This window comes from Anser cygnoides, chromosome 9 (genome assembly GCF_040182565.1).
Source record: "Anser cygnoides isolate HZ-2024a breed goose chromosome 9, Taihu_goose_T2T_genome, whole genome shotgun sequence".
Lineage (NCBI taxonomy): Eukaryota > Metazoa > Chordata > Aves > Anseriformes > Anatidae > Anser > Anser cygnoides.
In genome coordinates, this window is record NC_089881.1 from 25,167,467 (window position 1) to 25,192,195 (window position 24,729).

Here is a 24,729-nt window from a genome sequence, read left to right on the forward strand (position 1 = left end):
TCTAATCATCTGTGTTAGATTTGTGGAGAACCAGCACACACCTGGCGGAATCTATCAGCCAAGAATTCACATCATGACTGGCCTCTAAAAAGCGTAACATAAAAGCCATAAATATAACCAAAAATAATAACTAGCCCCCATTTCTTTCCTTACATTGCATTCACACTGCATAAGGCATCCTTGAACTTTGGCAAACGTGCTATAACGTTTGCTTATTTAAGGAAATCTCCAAATGTCAGAGAACCTGCAGGGCTTTTCTTGAAACTCGTTCCAGCTGAACATTTTCACAAAAATAAAAGCTACGGATGTAAGGGAATCAAGAAGGATTTGGCCCAAAGCAACACCGTACTTACATACAACATTATGCCTGCACTGAGTTAGCATTTACATGCCACCGACAAATCTCTGACACTGTACGCATTCCAAGTTTAAAATGAGTAATTTTCACTGTCTTTCTGTGAATGCTGAGGAAAAGAAGCCCAGCCATTGCAGTTCTCTCTGCGTCTGGTAAACATCAACCATGATCCTGTGCCAGGAATGTAGTTGGTTTTGAACTGGAACTTCCTCCTCTGTTTACTGGAAATCTGCAAAAATGCTGTTAAGCTGAGTAGGTCAGGAAGAGAGAGCACGCAAACAAAATGCAGAGTGGATCTTCTGGTAATAATTAAATGAAAATGGTATCTTCTTTTTCTCACCTAATTCTAACATCCTTGTTTTATCTGTTCTTTATGAGCAAGCAAGATCTCATTAACTGATTAGCGACCTAAGCATCATCAGCAACATGCTCTCCTGACTGTAAAATTCTAAAAAAAGTAATCTCTTGTTTGGCTTTCTGAAAAGGAGCCAAGAAAGCAAGCATATAAAATAAAACCATATTGCTCATAATTTTGTGAAGAGTTAACTTGTATGTACGTTCTTGTCAACTCTTTTCAAATGCCATGTACAGCAAGTGATAAGCAGAGCTGGTGATAAGCAAGCAGCACTGACAGATGACCTTGGTCAATTCGTTACGACTTTGGAGGTTCTTTGCATTGTTTCTGAAGAATAAGGAAGAAATACTGGCATTCCTCTGGACTATATGCTGTAAGTGAGCTGCAGGAGCAAAGGATCTGTGCTTGGAGCACTGACATGAAAAATACTCGGTATTGGATGACAATTCATCCTCCGTGCCTATCCAGAGTTAGTATTTAGCCCGCTAACATAAAATTTTTAAACTTTCAAAGACAGAGAAGTAGTAACTAGCCTACTTACAAAACAATGATTTATCAAGTAAAAAAATAAAATTATTTTAATAAAATGGATTGAGACAAATTTCAAGACAAATTATTATCAATGTTATAATATTTCTGTATTTTGTTAACGAGCAGCATTTACATCTGAACAATTCAGCTGTAATCTCCTGGTGAGACTTCTGAGCATACCACAAAGGAAGGATATTACGTTAAATTACAAGTCCATGTCCCACTGAAGCCTGCACTTACCCAGCCAGGATTGACTGCTCGTATGGCTTGGGCAACCGAGCTTTTTGAGAAGATTGTGAAAAACCGTTCAATGTACTCAAGAGGAAAAAAAAAGTCAGCTCTTTGCTTTGCCCTTTTTTGCAGGAAGTCGTCCTGTTGCTTCGAGGTATTTGTTGATTATTTCTTCTTGAGTACTGGGAAAACACGGTTGATATTTACTGTATTCCATTGTATATTCACCCTTTCCCTGAAGAGTTGGAAAGAAAATAGTCAAAATTAGGATGCTAAACGAGTAACCTTATTTAGCTGTAGGCCTCACCCAAATCTGTGAAATAACATGCAGCAAAAACTTACAACGAAGTATACAAGCACTGTATACTGAGGCATGTAGATGTAAGATACGAAAATAAACGAACAGTATCTGAACATTGTTTCTTTGATATTGTTGCTTTGTATTATTTACAACTCTGAATGTCTTCCCTCCCCGAAGTATGCAAGGATTTTTTGTCTGATAATTATACAGCTAGTGATAGCTACGTTAATTAAAAAACTGTTAAAGTAACAGTAATAGCTCTAACGATATTTTCCTATTCTTTATTTGTTTCCATTTTTATCACTTTTCCTGCTGCATGTATTATGTCAACGCTGATGCAAATTAGCACACTTGGTTCACAGAAGTAAGAATCTTCTAGTGAAAAATCCTTAGAGTACTTACCTCTGTGCAAGACCGCAGCTCAGTGGCATATCCAAACATATCATTCAGTGGCACCTAAAATCCAAGCATATTATTCTTGTAGGAACAAAATATTTTTCCATCTACTTTTGGTTATCATCCAACTAATCTCAATTATGATATGAAGAGACAGTAAAACCTGTCAGTCTTTGTAAACAATACTGATTTTATTATCTGCTTTTGTAAATACCTCATATTTCAACTAATGTATATTCACAATGTATTTTCAGCAGAAAATCCCCATAATCTCAGTTTGAACGTACCAGATACTGGAGTGTGCCAAATTCAGTAACCTGCATCACCTAGCAAGAGATCACGACACTTGAAGTATCGAAGGCTGCAGCTCTAAATACAATTTACGAAGCAGGAGTGATGCACAGTATCGTTTGTCATTACTTAAAGCTTTGCTGAGAGGATTTACCCTACCACCACTGTTAGATGGACATTTCACATGATCTAACATGAGAACGAATATATTTTATAAGGGACATGAAAGGTGTGAAGAAAAATCCTTTGCGCTTATCTGCGATTACTACAGTTAATGCAGTTATCAGCTGAAGGAAGACAGCTGCCAAAAAGATCCCCCTTAACTCTGTGCATCACTATTGCTGCACAGATTTGTTTCACTCCAAGGCAGCACAGCCAGCCAGTCTTGACAAAAATCACGTTCTGTTCCTTTCTCTGACACTACATGATTTTAGGTTAATAAATACACTTCTCTGTAGCAGGACAGGTTTACAATAGGTTTACTAACACTGCACAATATGCTTCTACAAATGGAAAATTCATTATAAGCTTATCCGCTGAATAACTTGACTAAAACGTTTAAAATTCTAGCCAGTAAGAAAACCAGTAACAGAGTCAAAAGAAAACAGTGGAGAAGAAAGGGTCAGGAAGCAGCTACCAGCACATACCTCAGCATAGAGAGTAAAGTAACCCTCCAAGCCGTCTTGCCCTGTGATCACTCCATGCCGGCGATTAATTCCAGCTATCACTGCTCCCTGGAACTCAGTGGGTGCCATCACCTCCACGGCCATAATGGGTTCAAGTATACGCACAGTGGCATTTTCCATAGCTGGAGTAAAAAGAACATGAAATACACTCTTAAGCCTATCTAAATCGTACCCATTAAATGATTCTGAATTTGGTCTTGCAAGAAGCCACCCAAAGCCACTCCTGTGGTAAGGCCAGTAGTGACAACTAAGACATGCTTCCTATTGGATCCAGGACAACAAAAGTTAGCGGGAACATTAAGCTGTGCTTTGCAAGACTGCATAAATTAACTTCCAACTAAATTCACAGGCAGCTATATAAACTACAGAACAAGCCTGGTGTCATTCAGAATACCCCTACGGATAGCAAAGAACTGTTTAATGGTTAATGCTGAATGTTTCTTATGGGGGGGGGGGGAAACAATATTGACTACCTGGAATTCCAGCCCCGCTACCTTTTATTCCAGAGATGGTAATGCTGTCAGGCACGTAGTTTGATAGAACGTTTTGATGTGACAGAATGTTTTCATTTTTTTACCTCAATAAATACGAAGCTTTTGGTGTTTTTTTAATCTAATCTAGGAAAAAGAACTTCCTTCATACAACTATAAGATTAGTCTGCCTTCCTCAAAATTTCTACGAATTCTTGCGCATATTCTGCTCTACACAACCAGCCAGACTTTGAATATACGTATGGATACACCAGGCAACAAACCAACCTAAAGAAATGATGTCGTTAAAATTTGTTCCAACAATAAAGAAGCCAGTAGGACTACACATTCAGACTACTAGTTTTATACCTTGCTTTAGGGCTCCTTCTCCTGCTCTGATGAAAGAGAACTCGTTGGAGTCCACCATGTGATGTGCACCATCTTCTAAGACAAATCGGACTCCAGATATCTTGTGCCCTGACGTTAAACCTTTTTCACATGCGTCCCGAAATCCCTGTCAAGTAACATCTTAAAGTTAGTTTTCAGACTGAGATTAAGCTTTAAAAAGACTGCTATTAACAATGGCCTATAAAAGACACTAAACTTGGTCACCTTAACAGAAATCGTGTAATAAGATAGAAGACAAGGAAAAGGAAAGCACTCAGGATTTTGTTTTGTTAAGGGGCTGTATGATCAAAGACTGAAAGAATGCTTTACGTGGAAAATGACTACTTCAACTATTGGATTGAAAAACAAGATTCTTTTGAGACTGTGTGTTTTTTTTTCCAGGACTTGGGAAAAATCTGGAAGTGTTGCATCATGGAATAATGAAAGAGTTCTTTTAGTTTGATTGAGGATTTCAAAGATCATGACAAGATCGAGAGAAGAGTATTAAAGTTGTATACGATAAATTATACAGTTACACGAACAGAAGCAACCCACAGAAGTGGAGGAAAAAAAAGGAATAGTTGGTAACTCATACATTAAGTTAACTTAACTACAGTTACCTATGTATTTGGTTTCAGAGAAATCACAAAAAAGTTGCATGTTTCAGAACCAAGGATAATAATTATACGGCCACAATCAGAAGCAGAACATGGAAATTAAAAAGCAGATTTATCAGAAGGAGGCTTGTTTTACTGTCAGAAACGAAAGCCTACCTTTCGTACTAAGGCACTGCTATGGAAATAGAGCAAGCACACGCTACCAAAGAAAACAAACAGCAGCTTCTAAATTAAGTGGAAAAGTTAGGAATGTAAGATATTAAGCAAAAGCATAGAAATTTGATTCTGCTTCCACTGAAATAATGGGAAAAGTCTCCTTGCCTGGGGCAAGACAGTCATAGTAAACGTTAACAGAATATTGGAAAAAAAAAAAAAAAAAAAACAAGAATCAGTATTTCTTATATCACAGACATACACAAATCGCTTTGTACCTTTTCAACAGCGGGCACAAATTGTTTTGGAACATTCGTGCCAATAGTTCTGTCTTCAAATTCTAATTTTGTGTAGTCTTCAGGATCCAGGGGCTCAAGGACTCCTATAACTTTGCCGTACTGGCCCGCTCCACCAGTCTGTTTCTTATGTGTATATTCAAACCTAAAACCAAGCAAAAACCCCACAGAACGCTATGTTATTCATTACAGAAGTTACGCTCTAACCATGGTTTTATAAGGAAGAAGTTACTGTTGTGCATTCTGCTCCACTCCGTTTAGCTACACTTAATCAGAAAGGCTGAATGTTGTGTGGCTGAAACAACAGCTGAGAATATTCAAGTGCTCAAAGGAGGAACAACGCGTTTCTTCATCTTGCAAGCTGGAACCTACGAGCCTGTGCTGATTTAACAACTCAGAACACTTCTGTATATGGCAAGCAACGCTAATAAAGCCGGATTACCTTCGGGCTCCTTGCCTGCCTGAATCACAAGCTCTTATTTCCACGCGTACCCACGGTCTCCTCCCACAAAGTACTTTGATGTTAGGAGCACACTGGGCAAGAGTGATTAGGGGGAAAAAAAAAACACCAAACTGTGGTATACTTTTGGTTTTTTTTTTAAGGAAACTAGAGGGATTTGAGAGGGATTTAGTTTTTTTTTGCGATATTCAACCCTGGCTGTGTGGTTCCAGGATGTTAGGAGGGGCTACGGTGGTGAGGAGGAGGAGGAGGAGGAGGAGGGCGGCTCCGGGACCGCTCCTCCCCACACCGCCGCTTCCTGCTGCCGGCGGGGACAGCCCTGCCGTGCCGGGCCGCCCTCCTCGCCCCTCCATGTCGCAGGGACCGAGCCCCGCGGCGGAGCTGCCGCCCTCCCACTGCCTCCCCGGCCGGGCGGCGGCGCTGGCCGCGGCCTTCATCGCGTGGCGCCGCGGGAGCCCCGGGCGCGGCCCGGCGCTGAGGGCCCTGAGCCGCGCCCGCCGCCAGGTGAGGCCCGGCCGCGGGGCCTGAGGGGGCGCGGGGCGGGGCGGGGCGGGGCGGGCGGCGCCTCCCTCAGCTGCGGGCACCCCCGAGGCGACGCCGCCCGGGGGCGATGTACGAAATAGAAGCTGTGTCCTTGCCCGCTTTGACAACGCTGCCGCAGTGACTGGGCCCTTCTCCGGGCAGACGGTGTTCCATCAAGGAAGCCCTACCTACAGAACCTCCGAAGCACGCTCACTTAGAGGAGGATGCTCTTTTTGCTGCAGTCAGGGAGACAAAATTCACCACAGAGTTGTTGGTTTGCCCCTAAGCCTGCTATAACCCGTGCTCTAGCAAAGCTAACACGCTTGCTTAACTGTAGATAGCCGGTCCTGTAAAAAGACTTAATGCAATTCCTAACAAAATGCAAAATGTATGCGGTGTAAGGAACCCAAGTAAGATTCTTGTCTCAGAGTTTAACCAAGCAGTACACGTTACAGGACAGAATCATACCGGGATACCAGTGTGCAAGACTAGAAAGGGAAGAGGCGGTACTAATCGGGTTCTGCACCAGGTGCATGTTGAATGAGAAATTTTGACAACGGCTGGAAAAAATAAAAGAATAGCTCAGCTCTGTATGCATATTACAGAGTGACGCTGCTGCGGTCTGTTTCATAATAACTAGAAACTTTTCCAGAATGCAAAGAAATTCAGCATTTTACAAAATAAATGTTCTTAATGTTCTCCTTATTTAGGATATTGATGACGTCGGGCATAAATACCATCTGGAGTTTGTGTTAGAAGACATCTTTGAGAAAGTGAGTTCCGATTTACTTCGTTAACACATTCTGCGGGCAGAAGTTGGCACCACTGATGTGTACTGAACAGCCAAAACTCCAGGCTGCTGATCTTAGCCAAGGCCAGTGGACACACCATAATACCTGGGGATTGTGTTTCAGATTTTTCTACATTGCAAATCAGAGGGAGGGGGAAAAAAAGGCTGAATTTTACCAAAAGGGAATCACCACTTCCTACACCATACAAGCCCTGAGCATCTGATGCTTACTGCTGTGACATCAAATTGAGGGAAATGACAAGGGCATTACAATGTCATTCAATTTCAAATTGAAGTTATGCGAACCCGTGACTCCACCTGAGTAACACGAGTGACATTCTGCACAACCATTGCCTTATAGAACTCTACAGAAGGAAAAGTGCCTTTAAAGTATATCCACAGAAATGCTATGAATGTAATCTTGTCTTAAATAATCACAAATCTCTGTGGGCCATACTCTAAGAAAATAAAAAAAAATACATTTTAAAGTGCAAATTACTAATATTATACATGCATTTAATCAAATATTAATACCTTAATTAACTCTGTAACAGGACAGTACTGTTAACTGCACTGCTGAGGTTCTTTATCATCTGGGCAACAAAAACGCTGCTCCAGATGTGCAATTTACAATTGAAGGAGAACTTAAGAACACAGATGAAGCAGATAACCTATTCTACAATCGAATCAAGAGCCTGAAAAACGAGCTTGTGGCAGAGAACGTACCAGGTACAAAGAAGGGACCTGGGTGAGAAAGAAGCGAGAGAATGTGTTCCATGGCCAGAAGCAAACCTGAGCTAACGTGGTGGTGGTCCATGATCCACGTGGGAGCCCGTACCATAGGAGCTGGGACCAAGGGGGATCGGGCCGTTAGCCCTTCTCTGAATACACGCTTCCTCCTTATTCCGCATGGTGTGTCAATTACAACATTGCCAAGTTCATTCATCAGCTCTGAACTGCAGAGCTGATACATGATTTGCACGTGACTGCTCCTTGAAAACCCTCTGTTACCTCTTAACCTCTTCTTTATCTGTTCCTGGTAGCACACCAGGTGCCAAACTGCACTGCTCTGGTCTGCGCTTACTTTAGAGCAACCCCTGCCTTGAAGACCTTACAGAATGTGTGTTAAGAGGAAGAAGTGGAGCACAGGGGTGGTATAGCAGCTATTCCAAGATCATATAGGACTGTAACAGCAAGAAACATCAGCCAGGTCCCCCGAGTTTTAGCACCAGACCCTATCTACTAAGCTGTATCATCCCATTAATGACTGCGACTCCATGAATCTTGCTTGATGTGTATTTTTTGCTTTGTTTCCCAGACAGCTACAGCAATGTGCCCCCAGAAATGGAGCCCATCAGAGCGCTAGCCTGGGCTGCCTCTGGCTACGTGATATGGCAGAACTCAACTGAAAATACTAAGTACCAACTTGCCCAAATAAAACACGTGAAGCAAGTGGTAAGTTACCATCAGTGCCCTGAAAGAAATTTAATATTCAGGAGCTAAACAATTGTGGCATGTACCGAACTACAGCTGAGGCAAAGTTCTTAAGCAAGAAACCTCAGCTGTGTCTCAGCTGCTTGGTCTTTCATTTTGAAGCCAGTGTTTAAGCTTTTTGTTCCACCTGCCCCTTTCCTCTACCAAGTCATGAATGCTTTCATCGATGGACTGCCTGTTTATTTAGACTACTTCTTCTCTTCCTGAATTTTGTTTCTAGAAGCAGTCTTCTTGCGAGAGCAGTATTCTATGCTTATTTAGTTAAAATAAAAATTTCCTTTCCACTTAGGGGTCATCCCTTTGCTTACAGTTTTACATTACTTTCCTGCCTTTCATCTATAGTGCAGGCTGATCTGCCAGTAATCTTGGACCTGCACAGCAGGCATTGGAATAATCTTGATTTACATCAAGATCTAGCAATCAGTCACCATAATACTGCATGATATCTCTGCAGTACCCAAGATCTAGCCAAACAGAAATGGGCTGCATCTCAACTTCAATAAAATACAATCTACGTTGCTTTTTGTTTATACTATTCCAGTCTCCATTCATTTGCTAGTTCAAATGCTAATCAAGAAAGAAAATACTGATTTAATTCCACACAACTTTTTTTCCCCAAACTTATTCTTAGTAATGCTGCTTTTTACTTGAGGGGAGTGGAATAAATTAATTTTTAGATGAGACGTTCGTATTGCAGGAAAGCTTTTTTTTTTTTTTTTTAAAGAGTTAAACGACCCATTTAACAATTTCTATAACACCTCAGGGTGAGCTTTCTACCTGATGTTTAAAGTTCAGTCAATTGGAGCATTGCTCCTAGACTTAAATCATCATGATAAGCATCAATTAAGTTTATGATACGGAAACTGCATTCAGGAAAACACGTCACAAGACGGCGAGGGAACGGAATACCTCAGGATTAAATGTTTTATATTTCACTATTTTTTGAGTGATGACAAGTACTGTGTTAATCCCGAGCAGCTAAGCTCAGAAATCTACCCTAAGCTCAGAAATAAATACAACCGTCAAATCTTAATACAGCTATTCAAACTGAGTCAACAGCTGCCAGCATCAACAGGCCTTGAAGGCTTTCTACCTGGAAAGGCAACCTGTTTTCAGAAAAGTTACTATCAGAGCAAAAATGTTTAATTTAATAGAATTCTGTAGATTCTTTCAGTTCTACTCTATTCAAACAGGCGAAAATATACTGTGAGTTAAGAATAATTCCTACAGTGATGGTCAACTTTAAATGTAGTATGTAAGCTAGATCTGAGAAAGCGGACCTCCTGTTTAGATTTTCAATATATTGGGTTTTCTTCCGTAAAGAAAGACTTTCAGAGCCCAAATATTTGTCCACCCAGCACAGCCAGTGAATTCTCATGAAGTTTTGGGTATGAAGGCAAGGCAGAAACTCATTTTGGGAGCAGGATTTGTTAACACTTTGCTCCTTCTGATGGCTATCTTAAAGTAGTTCACAGATGGTGCAGGGCTACACACGTGCAAGATTTTAAAACCCTCTTTAACAAACCAGGTGAATTTAAGGATAAGGAAGACAAAAGGCTATTAAGCCAGCTATAATCTTTCTCTAGTAATGTTGTTCCTTCTGCCTGATGAGTAGTTATGTAAAGAGCATGTTCCAAAGGTCAGTAGGTATTCTGTTATTCACTGATAACTTCCTATGCATTATAAAGCATTTGGAGTGTCTTGTAAATCTTACTCTGTTGACAATTTTATTCATGAATTTTCAAGCTAAGCTGACACCTTATAGAATCAGATATTCCCTTTCCAAGTAAGTTCCTAAAGTTATGATGTGTCTAGCTTCTTTAAAGGAGGAATTAGTGTGGTTTTAAATGTTATCTACAGTCTCAAAAGTGATTTTTAGAGTTCACAAACAAAACATTATTGTTTTACTGTAATGACTAAGCTACATCTGCTTTATTCGTTAACATGAGCGGCCAGTTTCATCTGAAATGTATCAGAGACTTTTTACTATAACCAAAGCGAACTGTTTCACTACTTTTAAGGAAGGGGGAAGTCTTAAGTTCAGCCCTTTTCATCTTATCTTTCCAGAAAAGAAGTGATGAGTATCTTGAATTTGACTACAAGATTCTACTTCATGAAAATGTGTCCCAGGTAAAGTCTTATTTCTAAAAAGCTTTTCTGTTTTGGAGACTGCCAGCTGTGTAATGTCCAACTTGGACATGCAGATGGTGGGGTGTTCACAGATTTGGTGCCTGGAGGTCAGCTGGTGAAACGGGGGAGGTTAGGGCAACGATCACCCATCTGTCTCAGCATTACCTGCATCTGTCCCTATGCAGGCAGGGGAGAACAGGTCTCCAATTTGTGTCAGGAGACTAATTTTCAACCGATTTCCTGCTGTTTCTTGCAAATGGCAGAGGTTCAATACAGTGGTCATTCACAGCTCCCTCCTCTTGGGAAATACTATTGGCCAGGGATAAAGGGAAGAAGAAGCTGCCAGCATCCTGGACTGCTTAACTGCATTCTGGCTGGAGCTGTGAACAGTGCTCCTGCAGGAGAACTTAAAACACTTGAACAATTCGACAGGACTGTGTGTTGTGCTGCTTATTCTGCAGCATTACTGGTACAGGATCAACCTAGTTAAAGCCAGCCCAGGTATGGCTGTTAGAGCAGTCAGTTCCAGTTCGATATTGTTCAAAGAAAACACCTTCTCACTTCCTGCATTTTTACTTTCTACCCACAGGAGATTATTCCCTGGCAAATGACAGTTCTTTGGCATCCGCAGCATGGCACTGAAGTAACACAGAATAGCCGTCAGCCACAACACGTATAGGACGACTGCAGCATCTGATACAGCAATGGAAGAAGCTCAGATGCTACCATAAGCATTTCAAGGGGGGGATATGTAAGTCGGTGGGGTGGACACACAATAAAGCTACGAAGAAAGAGCCTTTGTTCAAACAAACATTTTCCCCTTCTATGTTGTGCTTCAGTCTGGCACTTTCTCTACTTTGTAGTCAAATTCTGTGTCAAAACAAACAAAAAAACTCCGTTGTTGCTAAAAAGAATACTTACGGCACAGGTGCAGATATGTTCTCTCTAAAGGCAACTTTTGGCTTTCCCATGGTGCAAGGGCAACCATATTCTCTGTCCATTCGCTGCAGGAAAAAAAAAAAGAATGAAATAGAGTTGTACCTACACCACAGCAATAATTTTATTACAAAACTTTTTGAAATGAGAAACTTGATCAGGGTTAACCAGTTTTTCAGTTTGGGAGTGGACTGATTTGGGAAGTTTCTGTTTTTGTCTTTTACTTTCCTTCAAGAAAACAGTGTTAAAAATTATGTACTGTCGTTTTGCAGTCATTCATGTTTAGGGGCTATAGCTTTACACAGGGAAAAGCAACCATGTGATTATTTTATTCAAGTTTACGTCTTCCAAAACAAAAGCCATCTTTTCTTCAGTCTTTCAACATTTCAGATACATCTGCTGTATCTAGACTAAAATCCAGAATAGGTATCAACTTGAAAGACACAAATAAATCACTGCAAGTAACTATTCCCTCCTGCCTGCATCATCTCTCATTATGGAATGATACCTTTTTTTAAAGGTGGAAACAGAATATTTCTCTTTTCTTGTAGGAAATAATTAACAGTAAAATTCATTATAAGCAAAGGCTGCTAAAGCAAAGTATAGTGCTTACTACAATATTTTTATGTCTTTGAACCAAAAAAAAAGTACAAATATTCTAGACAGAAGCTTCATTTAAATAGATTATAAGCCTTCAAAATAGATCCACTAGAGAGAAAGAGTCTTCAGAAGTGGACTAAGAAGTTAAGCATTTCCCTGAGCAGCTATTAGTGGTCACATTAATGCCGTGGTACTTTTTGCTAGGAAAACCTCAAAATAGCTGTAACATGAGAACCATGATTTACACTAAAGTAAGTTTAGTTGTGCACCTGCAAAGAATCCTGCAAATTTGAAGAGACCTAAAGTACTCAATGCCAAAATCACGCCTAAAGACTGGCATCGATTATCCTATCTGCAGATGAATTTTTGTATAGCGATGCAATGTCTCCACCAGAAAGGAAGAATTGTTGGTTGGCAAAATAGTCAAAAGCAGAGTCCATGGATTCTGCTTTCCAAATTACCTGGGCATAGATTTCCAAGTGCAGTTCTCCCATTCCAGAAACAATGGTCTCTTTGCTCTCATCATCAAAATGGATTCTAAAGGTGGGATCTTCCCTTGAAAAGCGGCTCAGACCTTTTGAAAATTTATCGAGGTCACTCTAAAAAACAATTACACATGCAAAGCAAACATTAACTGAACATCCAGAAGTCACACAAAGAAACCAGAAATTTTCTTGTCGACTGCTTAGCACTTCTAATCTCACGAGATTATTTTCTGAAACAGCCAGACATTTAGAGCTGCATTTATTTCTCCAGTTATTTGAAGTCCATGTTTACCTAGCTCAAAGACACACATGTTCTTTACGGTTAAGTAACACATCATTCAGGTAACGTGGATATGTTCTTAAGTACTTTCAAAAGAATATTTCACAACAATGCTCACCTTAGTCTATACGATTTTGTATTTGACTGCTAACCAGCACAAAGTAATAAAAGCGGCAGAAAGAAGGCAACTCGGTCAGAAGAGGGTTGATTCACAGGTTCCTACCTTGTTGGAAGGCTTCATAGCTACTGAAATGACAGGATCAGGGATGTGAATTGATTCCTGCAAGTCATGAAGGAAGAGATCATTCAGTCAGGTTTTGCTACACCTAGTGACACAACTTCTACAGAAAATGTTGATCACAAGAACTCTGGGTCACAAACAGATGACTGCTTTACTTAGCAACCTGAATCTAATATCATTGTGTAAGTACAACAAAATTACGTAGTTCTCCTCAGGATTGCTACAAGGCTATGACTTAATAAATGCCATGCTGCCAACCACAGCATTTCCAATACTTACCTAGAGGCAAGCTGGTCTCTGTATGGATTCACACTACTTCTGACTCTGCTTTCCATCAATTTTTGTAAATGTACGTATAAATAAAAATGATATCTTTACATCTGTATACAAATACATAGCTCAGTAGTATCCAGTTACCCACGGACAGCAAATGATGCAGTAATGCTTCCAACAGCCCTGAACAGTTTGACAACACTGCAATAGTGGATTTGATGTCAAGTATAGTAAACAAATGTGCATCTCTTGAGTGTACCGTACTTCTACATATACAGCCTTCCTGAGGTATAACAATCACAAAAAATATTTGCAGTTGTGAATACATCAAAAATATTTAAACAGGATAAATGACTTAAAAAATTTACAACAAAATCCTAGTAAATTACTGTACGTGATGAGGCGTACAGAGGGGGCATACTCACCATGGAGATGTCAGTGCTCGTTTTATCAGTGAACGTATCCCCACTAGCACAATCAATTCCAAACAACGCACATATGTCTCCTGCATAAACTTCGTTCACATCCTTAAGAAAGAAAAATTTACTGTTTAGAGGACACTGAAAAAGATATTAGTGTATTAAAAACTACATTTGGTTTTAAGCAGAGATATAAACACCATATTTAAAAGCCTAACGGTAAGCTCCTTTTTTTCCCCCTATCCATTTCTTCAAAGCGAATGCCCAAAAAGTGTATCTCAGCTTGGATGCTAACTTAATGTAAGGATGCAAAGCAATCAACAAAACATTTTTACAGGCAGTCGTGATCCAGCTTAAGTTAAGGAATAGAGTTAAGGAATTTTAAACAGGAATGAGTTGCATTTGCAGCAGTTTGAGAATCAATTTTCAGTTTAAGAATAGTGTTCAATAATCACATGAAAGAAAACTGCTCTGTGTTTTGCCAATCCTATTTCCCTTCTCCCACAAGCATGGAACATGGGGATAATACCACAGCTAGTTTTCTTTAGCTGTCATCTCAAAGCCATCTTATAATGCTTCCCGGGCAAAGATTATTCCACTTCAGTGGGAATAATACACTGAAGATCATTCAGTTTCTTGTAGACGTCTATTAAATGCTACAGGCAAATATGAATTAACAACAAAAGCAGAAATTTGACATATCACATCATTCAGAGATACCCGAAAAGTGAGAAGCGTGTTTAGTAAGAGCATCTCAAAAGGCAGCCCGTGTGCCTGGACTGCCCCTCACTCACCTCCATGTTGTCTGAATGCATTCGGACAAGTCTTTGGACACGCACTCTCTTCCCAGTCCTAGTGTTATAAATATAATCAGACTTCTTCAGCATCCCCTGATAAACTCGAAGGTAAGTTAACTGCCCGAAACGGCCAGCCTGAAATCAAAATTCATTAAAAATCAAACATAATCCTTCTGGGAGTCAAGACAACTACCATGTGAAGTATGATCTGCACTGACTGACCAAACGATTCTGTTTTGAATTTACACACTAGATACAAAAATGAAATTTTGTTTAGCATAGTCTCAGCTTTCACTTGGCTCTGAAAAGGAGCTTGACATTTATTGGCTATTTCCTTTACTTCACCAATTTTACCAGTGCTGAGCCTTCCCAACAGAGGCACACATTAGCTAACAATTTGGTCAGCCACTTTCCACATGAAAATCTGAACTGCTACTATCTGGGCAGCAAGCAACCCATTTGGTTAAAACTGTATTTTTTCCTTTTTGTCTCTCTCATGTTCCATTATTTTCAGCTTAAACAAAAACTGGATTTTTCTCTGAAAGTATTTGAAATAAGCCAAGCTTCCCCCAACAAAAAACACTTTCAGGTTTTAACTAAGAAAAATAAGAGAATTGTGAAGTATTTGAGTCCCACAATCCATTTTAAGACTTCCAAATCTGGCAGTGTCTGATACATTTGTGGATATTATGGTTGGAAACCAGGTTCGTGTTTTCTACTGTTCTCTACTGTTTTTGCTGCATTGGAGAAAAACATTAAACAGCTTACCTCTAGTTTAAAAGCGAGGCCTATAAAAGGCTGGGAATTGTCTCGAGCAGAGTTCAGTAGGAACTTGGCTTTGTCCTCAGAATCCCTTAAAAAAAAAAACAGGAATGGAAATGGAGTTTACGTTAAGAAGAAAACACAGCAGTCTCCTCTAAACACAAGTCCAGTCTTGTAAAGTCCCAAGGGCCCTCGGTTTCACAGCTTTATAGCTGAGGCTTAGAAGATGCTGGGTTGTTCTGTTCTTGCATTTGCAAAACAGGAAGGTTTCAGTAAGTGCCAGCAAGGGGATTATCCACCAAAACACTAAACAAGAGCACGTTACATACATTGAATTACAGCTTGTATGTCACAGGTTAACTTGTCTGTACCGGCAGGTACAGAAGAAGGCATATAACAGGAAATGGTTGTGCCAGTGGCTGACCTAAAAGCAGCTGAACATGCCAATCTTCGAGGCTTTGCAACGCAGCTTTGTAGTAAGACTGCAATGTGGATGCAGAAGCACAGGGAAGGGATGCTGCAGAACTCCTCTGCCAGTGCCCACAAGCCACATTAGGCATTTCAGCCCGTCCCAGCAGGCAGACGTTAACATGTAGGGAATGGCCCAGCAGCAGCGAGGACTCAAAAATTCAGGTGACCGCTGGGAGAAAGCCATAAACTGTATTTATTAGCATCATTTCTATTTAGCTCTCATTGAGCCTGAACAACTCGAATGCACTAAGAAGGCCTGGTGACCACCCCTAAGCCACGACTGGAATGTGAAGGGCTGCTTGCTGCCTCTGATGTCGGGTTTCATATTTCTTAATTGTGATGGCACATCTACTTCAACAGCCACGTCCAAATGAATAAAACATCAGTTAACGTATTTCAGATGTGCTCTCTCCTCTAATGTAGGCATGATTTCAAGGGTTATCATTAATTTATAAGAGCTGTCTCAGCATATAAATGTTACGTTTGAAAAATAGTTAGTGCGCATTAGAAGTACAAGTATAAACAGCAACCCTGCAATGACAGGTGAGCTCTCCTACTTTTGGAATGTGGCGCAGAATTATAATTGGTTTAATTAATGCAAATGGTAAATGGCCGTGTATTTCGTTACTGAAGTTCCCCACTACAAATTGCGCTGCTTTCAAACCTTATTCTAAGACCTCACCGAAGGTTAACGAACGTACTTACCCCTGGTTAAGAATAGCGTAGTTCTCAACTTCTGAAGGATTTGGGAGGTATTCCAAGACAGCATCCAGCAGTGGCTGTACTCCTTTGTTCTTCAAAGCACTTCCCACAAGTACGGGGGTAAAGGACTGTTTCAGTGTTGCTCTTCTGATTGCAAGCTGGAAAAATTATCAGTGCATTACTGGCCTTCTGCAACAGCTTCAAGAGTCTGATGCAGCACCAACGTGAAGCATTCCAGACATCCCCTCCATCCACGCTGGCTATCTTTACTCCTGCAGTAAAGCAGCCACTCCCACAGCCTGCTGGAGCCCCCCCACAAAAGCCCCCACTACACCTTGCTCACTGGTATCCTAGAGAAACGAGAGAATTCCCCCCCACGCCCTCCAACAACCTAAATTCAACTTAGAATTGATAATGCTTAAGAAATACAATGGTAACCCCAAAATATTCAGAAAAAGGTCCTTGATTCTGCATTGATAAAGTCAGGATTCTTCAAGTCTGTCTAAGGCCTCTCATTCCCCATATTTAACTTCGTTGGGAAACAATACACGGATATTTGTGAAAGCAAGATGAGACGCTTCAGCTTCTCTAAAATACGGAAAATTCTGCTGAAAGAGAAATTTCGGTAGTACAGAGATATTTGGATAAGTGTCATGCCCAAGGAATCACCGTTTTTTGATGAGAAGTTTTTTAACACCACAGCAGAAGAACCTATTCACATCCATCTGCAGTTGCTGAAGTTGTGTGGCTGCCTCGGGAATCCTTCCAGGATCTCCTAGGGGGCTGAGAAAAAACCTAATGGCACACCAGCCTCCTGCTTACTCAGTGCCTTCCACCCACGCTTTGCAATGTCATGCGATGCTTAACGGAGCACCAACAGCTTCCAGAACGGCTTTTATCGCTGCTGTCTGTAAAGGTTTGGAAAGGTGGGCAGGAAGGAACTAACCCCAGTCAGTTATTGAAGCCAGGACTGCTTCCTCGGCCTCACCTCTCCCTGCCACTAGAGGATGCCCCCTCCCCGCGGACACAGCGGCCTCACTCCAACCGAAAGCAGCTCCTGCTTGCTTTGATAAACTGAGATAAATGGATTCTCCTCAACAGACTAAGATATATCACATCACCTAACCTGGAGTTATTTAGAGAACCTGAAGAGAGAAGGCTGAACTATCTTTATCATTAAGGGAGAGCGCAGCGTGGGCTGTCTGAGCCAAAAGTGACAACGAAAAAAAACAAAAACCTTTGACAGAGCAAACATAATATCCTTCCTTAAAATCATTTTGAGAATGAGGTAAGTGTTTCCTTCGATTTGTTCATTTAATGATTTCACAAAAGTGATACAAGGAAAAAGTTCCTACATCAGCACTTCTGCTCCTTTGGCCCACGTCTGCTCTTACACACTGCAATGCTGCAAACACCCCTGAGCTGATGCCCAGCGTTTCTATTTGGCCACGTGTTTTCAAATAGAGCAACGTGACTGCAATTTACCCTCACCAACAATTATCTTTGGGGCGGGGGAGGCGCCCTTTTACTTCCTTACAGAGATTATTGTCACCCCGTGCCCCACTGAGGAGCTGGGGCACGTCAGCCCCCTGAGCGCAGCGTTACGGACGGCAGCAAACCGGGTGATGTCGAGCCAGCTGATCTGCAGCAACCACCGCGTGCGAGGACTGTGCCATCCAGGAGCCACACTTTGCATCATTCCTACGAAAAGATTCTTTTCAGCGGAGACTTGGCTGCTGGCCACTGAAAGAAAATCCATCTTCGGGGACGTATTAGTACGAATTAACCTGCGCCTGCAATGCTACAGCCATTATAGCTGTAATTAATTGGCTTTCAGAAGTAGGAAGCAGATGCATGCTGAATAGACAAATTCATTTTTGCAACAGATTTTCATCCCAGCAGGAGCTATCAAAAATAGCTCGGTGCTCAAAGTCTGCCACCTCTCACGGTGCTGGTGTACTCACAGCTGTACCGTTCCCTCCTCTAGGTGGAGGGCTGGTCCCTGCAGGTCTCCAGAATTGCTATTCTATTTCTATCTTTACCTAAGAGAGACGGGCTGCTTTGAAACACGAACATAAAATAATATTTGATTACCGGAATGGCTAAATGTACGGTTATATCAATAAGAGCTACATTTTTTTGGTACTTCTGAAAAAAAGCCCTTTGCTTTTACACCTCGAGCCAGGTGGGGATATTCAGATTCCTGCCTACTCCTCACCACCAGTAAATCACCCAGACAGCCAAAAACAAGGCGCGTGGGTTGTGTTTTGTTTTTTTAAACTCAAACCCAAGGCCTGTTACAAAGTTAAAAATGATCAAAGTTTAGCGGCCATGAAGATTCAAATTAATTACCCCTGGGGGACCCGCAGCGCCCACCAGCTCTGAGCAGCTGTCAGCCCTCCATATCCTAACGGATACAGTGGGCAACTTCCAGGAAAGCAAGCAGTGCGAATCTTACCAGGAAAAAAGGACTACTGCACAAAGGCAAGCAGGCCCTGCCAAGGAGACAAATGCTCAGAAGAGGACTTCAATGTCACAGCTCTGTTTAAAGTAACACTCTGATCACACCTGACCCGAGCCCAGCTGGCCTGGCGGGCTCTGCTCACAGAAATAGCTCCTGCTCCTAACACGTCTCAGCTCGGCTCAGCTCCTGCAGCTGCCCGCTGAGCACCCAGCGGGGAAAAGCAAAAGGAGGTGGGAAGTGTCACGTCAGGCAGGCTTCGGCCCCCAGTGAGGCTCTGTGCAACGCTCCGCTGCTCTAAGACAAACTGACCTGAACTTCACCAGCAGCTCTCTTAGGAAAAGCAGTCTGCCTGCGACACTTCTGCCACGGCTACCGGCACTTCACACAGCACTTTTGTGGTTATTTTTTATTTATTTATCACATGAAGGAACTGGTCCCCTGTGGCAGTATTCAATCTTTGATTAATAACTGTTAATAGTGGCCACTGGAAGATTATTGTTCAAGTTGACTTCTGAGAGTAGCAAGAGGTAGTGGCAAATACTCACAAACACTTGCACCAAGCGTGAATTAACTCAATCTGCACGGCCATAACACAGCTGAAAGGGCAGAAAGCGACCACGTTGGAATCGTGCCTGCAATACAGCCCTCGGTACGGCTCCCTTACGCTACCGGCTGTCATGACACGAAGCCCAACAGCTCGCTGCGTGCCAACGGCTGCACGTTGTTGCCCTGAGTTGCACACCCATCGCGGGGGCTGCGTGGCGCATGCCAACTTGCTGAGCAGTGCCCTAAGGTAGCTGTCCTCAGGCCACCCCCCGCTCACAGCACAGGAAAAGCGAGCCCACGTGTGGTACAGGCTGTCTCTGGCTGACTGGGGTAGGCAAGCTTTTCTGCCTGTCCTGACTAAAGCTAACACCACAGTCGTTAGTCATCTGCAGTCCTCAGGGAAGGGACTGCGATCCACGTAACAAGCCGTTACAGGACGTGCAGGTCGCCAAGTCTGACACAAAACAGCCTAAAACAAAGAACACGTTTGTGTCTACTCTCCAGCCTCCACTGAACAGTGTAAGCAGATCTCACCCAGGAGCAAACGGCTGCAGGACCTGCAAAGTAACGCAGAGCTGCAGCAGCTGGGCTTCGCAGGCCTCCCCACCACGTTTTGCTACGGGGACATGCACTTGAAAAAACAGTGATACCAAACTGCCCAGAGAACAACCAAATTTCAGTCTATGACCATCTGATGTAGAAAGAATAGTGTTCTTCCTCACTTCTGTGCACATCCCTCTGTGTTGACATGTTTGCCATTTGGTATTTAAAGTATTTCATAAAATAAATCACGTACAAGCCTTCCGCATCTTTCAAGAAATTAGTTTTTTCTTCTCTTTTGAAAATCTTTTTTTTGACCTAGATTCCTTTCCTCTGGAGTCTCAAGTCAAGTCATTCCCATTTCTTTCTAGTGTACTGCTCCTTTTACCCCAGATGGATGCCATCAACACAAATACAAATCAAGGCAGGATTTCCTAGGCCCAAAGAAGACTTACAGCATCTCACAACTGATTCACTACAGGATACGAGGTAAGTCACAGACATCAATAGCTGCACTGCTGGCAGGTAACAGAATGGCAAAAACAAGCAGATGTACCTTAGAGGTAAGCAAATGGCTCAAAGGGGCACCCACAAGCTCAGACTTTGCGATCAAAAGCCAAATTTGGAATGGGCCCTCAGTAGGGATTGGACTGGGAGTCCACCTGCAGGAGGTGACGTCCTACAGAACTCAGCCAAAGAGAATTTCTTCAAGACTTCAAGAAATGTTTTAGGGAGAAGGGAAAAAAAATCAGAAAGAACACGACATTAAGAAGAAACACCATAAAGTTACCTTTAAGTCTGCAGCTGTAGGGATCTTTTCTTCCAAGAACAGCTCCCCAAGTTGATCATCCGAATTAGCAACACACTCGATCAATTCCCCACGCCGATCTGCAGCCTCTGCTCTAAATTCAGCTGGAATTTCATCGTACCGAACAGTCTGGCTAAAAACACACAAATAATACAACCACTCTGAAGGAATACCACATGGGCCAGCCTTTCAATCAGCAGTCGTCGTGACGACCAGCCTGACCGAGAAAAATTTACCGTTGGCATGGATATTAAAAATAAATAAATAAATAAATAACTGCATTATTAACTCGCTATCTTTGATGCTTTGATGGTTTAGCAGGAAAGCGTTCTTCCCACTCACGGTAGGAGTTTGCAAGGCTGCAGGACAACCTGATCAACAAGCTCACCCACATCTTATCTTCATCCCAGTAAGCTCACGCCAAATCTACACTATCTGCTCCGTTATGAAGCAAGTCTCCTAGCTCGCTGGGTGGCATGTATTGCTACCACCCCTTTACACCGCCGCAGTTAGCCAGAGATTCATGCTGAAGCGACCAGTCACTAAACCTGACTGCAGAATCATTTTGCGGTAATCTGGAGAGCTCAGCCCTGGCACAAGCTGCATCCCTAACTTTCCAAACAGCAGACTTCTTCATCTCTGAATAAAAAGTATAGGTAGCATCACACATTCAAAGAGTGACTTCAGCACAAGAAATATGCAAGTTCCAAACCTTACCCAAATGCACCATCAAAATATATAGCTCTTTCTTCAATTAGATCTATAACTCCTTTAAAGTTTCCCTCCAGACCAATTGGAATCTGAACAAAAGCTGCGTTGTGTTTTAACTTGGATCTGAAAAAGTGAGGAAACATCGATTAGTTGAAGAAAAAACAGGCACCTCCATACATGTGCTCCAGATAGTCTTTGAACGACACCCCATTCCTACACCGTATCCCCATATTCTGTTCTTTTAGCAGTGCCAAAATCTACCAATACTGATGAAAAACACCTAGTTGCATTTTAACCTGAGTAACTGCCTGACTTCTATATCCCAACAGATACAGTGAGCAACTTCCATGGGAAAAAAGGCAGCACAAACTGCTTTCAGATTAATTACTTGATTACGGGAGTTCCTTCTCCCTTGCTGCACATTAACATATGTATCGCACAGATGAAGTTAGGCACAGAAAGGTGGCAGGTAAGAGGCACGCGGAACTCCTGGTATTTGAACCAGACACTGCCCAACCTTGTGTCATTGCCCTGCTGTGAGCTACACGACATTTCCTACCAGTACCTAGGAAAAATTAAAAGGCTGTTTTTTAAAGTGGCTCTGAATATAGTTCCAGCATCAAAGTAAACACCAAAAACCCAACTCTCAGACAGTAAAAGTCTGGGCTGACGCTAACATTTGTTTTGCTCCCATTTTCTTGACAAAAGGGAGAGTTGTTATAGGTCAGAGTAAGATTTAACCTCGAGCCATGCATTATCTCCCAAAACGCGATTACAGACTCCACAAGAAAATGTTTTCAATATTTTTAGTATTAATCTGCTATGTGAATAGTTCAGAATTACTTCACAGGTAAGTTAAAGTGATAGATACCTCAACTGCTGGACTGCTCTGGCTGGACTAGAGCCCTGTCTGTCCAGTTTATTGATGAACGTTACAAACGGCACACCGTAACGTTTCATTTGCCTGTTCACGGTTATTGTCTGGCACTGAACTCCTCCAACAGCACAGAGAACCAGAATAGCTCCATCAAGAACTCTCAAAGATCTCTCTACTTCAATTGTGAAGTCTACGTGTCCTACATAACAACAATAAAAAAAAAGTTATTCATAGATGATAAAAAGTAGTAATGGTTTTCTCACAGCTGCAGAAAACAGCAACACCAATGAAATCGGTCTCCAGACATACCAAATCTCAAGGTCAGTCACTAATGAGCACAAAGATGGCACCATGTTTTTTATATACGAAGGAAGAGCAACCCTGAAGCATTCAGAACTGCCATTACCTGGCGTGTCTATGATGTTGATGTTGGTGTCCTTCCACATGGTGTACGTTGCTGCAGACTGGATCGTGATTCCACGTTGCCGCTCTAGCTCCATTGAATCCATGACAGCTCCAACTCCATCCTTACCTTTCACCTTAGCAACAAATAAATAAATAAAAATTATTCCAAGAGTTTACTGAGAATTCTACAGGAGCAGGAGTGATCCTTCATACAGTGAGCATCATCCTTCACGCAGCAATGAAAAGGAGATGTGAGAGAATCACTAATTCCTGAAGTGCAAAGAAGCTTGATTTTTTTGCAGCTTCATCTACTATGCCAGTGTTTTGCTCTCCTGAAGATCATCACCCTGAAAGAGGTTATCAAAAATCTGCCACAAATTAAGCTTCGCTGTTAATTTAATAAACTAATATATCTGAATGTAAAAACTATATCCTTATGTTCTCTCAGTTTCTCACAGCCTTCTCTGACAGTATTAAAAGAAACATGCATCTCCCATGGTATATTTACCAGAGATAGGGAGAAGTCTCGAAATATGATTTTAAGTATTCTGGAAGAGGGAGAACACTGCAGCAAATGAGGGATCACTTTGATTCCCTTCTTCTCCATTTATTTTTAAAGGGGCATCAAGGACAGCGTGCCCACCGGGTCTGTAGGCACAGCTCCCTGACCCCACACAGCAGGCTGCAGATGAACAAGTCTCAGCAGCGCTGCGATGGCACCCAACACAGCCCACAGAGAGCCACCCTGCTCTGGCATCCCCCGAAAACTGACCTCGTGCATTTGTGCTATCCTGCCAGTGTAGAAGAGGACTCGCTCCGTTAACGTTGTCTTCCCCGAGTCGATGTGGGCGGAGATGCCGATATTGCGGATCCTCTCGTTGGGAAGGATGCCTGAGGAGCATTGCCTACAGACGTTCAGGAGAAACTGGAAGAGAGGATCATTGCTGGTTTAGGGAAGAACAGATACAAACGCAGCTCAAAAAACTTCTGGTCAGCCTGCTCTTCTACAGCAAATTGCTCCCAGGCGGCCTTTCCGAGCATCCTGAAGCCCTCCAGAGCCCCCAGGAACCAGGCAGCCCCCCCAGGCCAAGGCCCGCCGCGTTGTCCTTTATCCCTATCCCCTTGATGGAGCCACTCCAGCTTTCCTCCGCCAGTCGGGCGCCTTCAGACCAACGAGGGACTTCTCGAGGTCGAATACAGACAACCCTTTTTTCCCAGAATTGCCACTTTTGGCCTCTTTTCCCCAATCCCCCTCCCGCCCCGTCACGGTGCGGCCCGGCGCAGGCCCGCTCCCCCTCAGCGCGTCCCCGCGGCCGGGCCCTGTCAGGGCGCTCCCCGGCCCCCGCCGCGGCCCCTCGCGAAATGGCGGCCGGTCCCCGCCCGTGCCCCGCTACCTGCCCGCGCCGCCGCTGCTGGCGGCCCCGCGCCGCCCCGGCCCGCAGCGCCCGGAGCATGGCCGCCGCCGCCCGCCGCCGCCTCAACGCGACGCTTCCGGAGCGCGGCGCATGCGGGGCCGGCGCCGCCGGGAGCCGGGAGCGGGGCCGGGGCTCGCTGCGTGCCCCCGGGATCGGGCGCCCCGGGGCCGCCTGAGGGGATTTCGCCTGCGCGCAGCCCTCGGCGAGCGCCGGCAAGGAGGAGGCCTGAGCGCTTCCTTGGGTAGCGCAAGGGTAAAAGCGCAGAAAGCGGGGGTGTTCAGATATCGCCGTTCCCACGTTTGCCGGAATTCTCGGTTTTAAACCGATGCTGAAGCTGCTCCCGCCTCCTCACCCTGCCCTTCTGCCCTCGCCTTGCACGGGCACGTTGGGGAGTAATGGGAGGTGCAAGGCGGCTCCTGCTTTTGGGGGGCTTTGACATGTAAATGTGAGACCCTAAAAAGAATACAACTCATCTTCCCCCCAAAAAACGATATTGACTCAGATGAAAATAAGGGCTACTTATACTAGGGAA

At 43.0% G+C, this 24,729-nt stretch overlaps 2 protein-coding genes across 2 annotated transcripts; one reads left to right on the forward strand and one right to left on the reverse strand.

Annotated features, from left to right (window-relative positions):
* Positions 1 to 1,322: 1,322 nt before the first annotated feature.
* GFM1 (G elongation factor mitochondrial 1) lies at positions 1,323 to 24,361 on the reverse strand. Its single transcript, XM_048059517.2, has 18 exons — positions 24,177 to 24,361; positions 23,555 to 23,707; positions 22,784 to 22,916; positions 22,372 to 22,576; positions 21,507 to 21,623; positions 20,772 to 20,922; positions 16,435 to 16,589; positions 15,265 to 15,349; positions 14,494 to 14,631; positions 13,706 to 13,807; positions 12,990 to 13,046; positions 12,463 to 12,600; positions 11,387 to 11,469; positions 5,052 to 5,214; positions 3,986 to 4,130; positions 3,108 to 3,268; positions 2,176 to 2,229; positions 1,323 to 1,707 (listed from the first exon to the last, which is right to left on the reverse strand). The coding sequence occupies exons 1-18, from the start codon at positions 24,234 to 24,236 to the stop codon at positions 1,576 to 1,578; spliced, it is 2,232 nt and encodes a 743-aa protein (XP_047915474.2). The 5' UTR covers positions 24,237 to 24,361; the 3' UTR covers positions 1,323 to 1,575.
* On the forward strand, positions 5,785 to 11,259 carry LXN (latexin). Its single transcript, XM_067002663.1, has 6 exons — positions 5,785 to 6,033; positions 6,762 to 6,824; positions 7,396 to 7,570; positions 8,160 to 8,296; positions 10,403 to 10,465; positions 11,055 to 11,259. Exons 1-6 carry the CDS (start codon positions 5,881 to 5,883, stop codon positions 11,142 to 11,144), a joined length of 681 nt encoding a protein of 226 aa, XP_066858764.1. The 5' UTR covers positions 5,785 to 5,880; the 3' UTR covers positions 11,145 to 11,259.
* Positions 24,362 to 24,729: the final 368 nt, after the last annotated feature.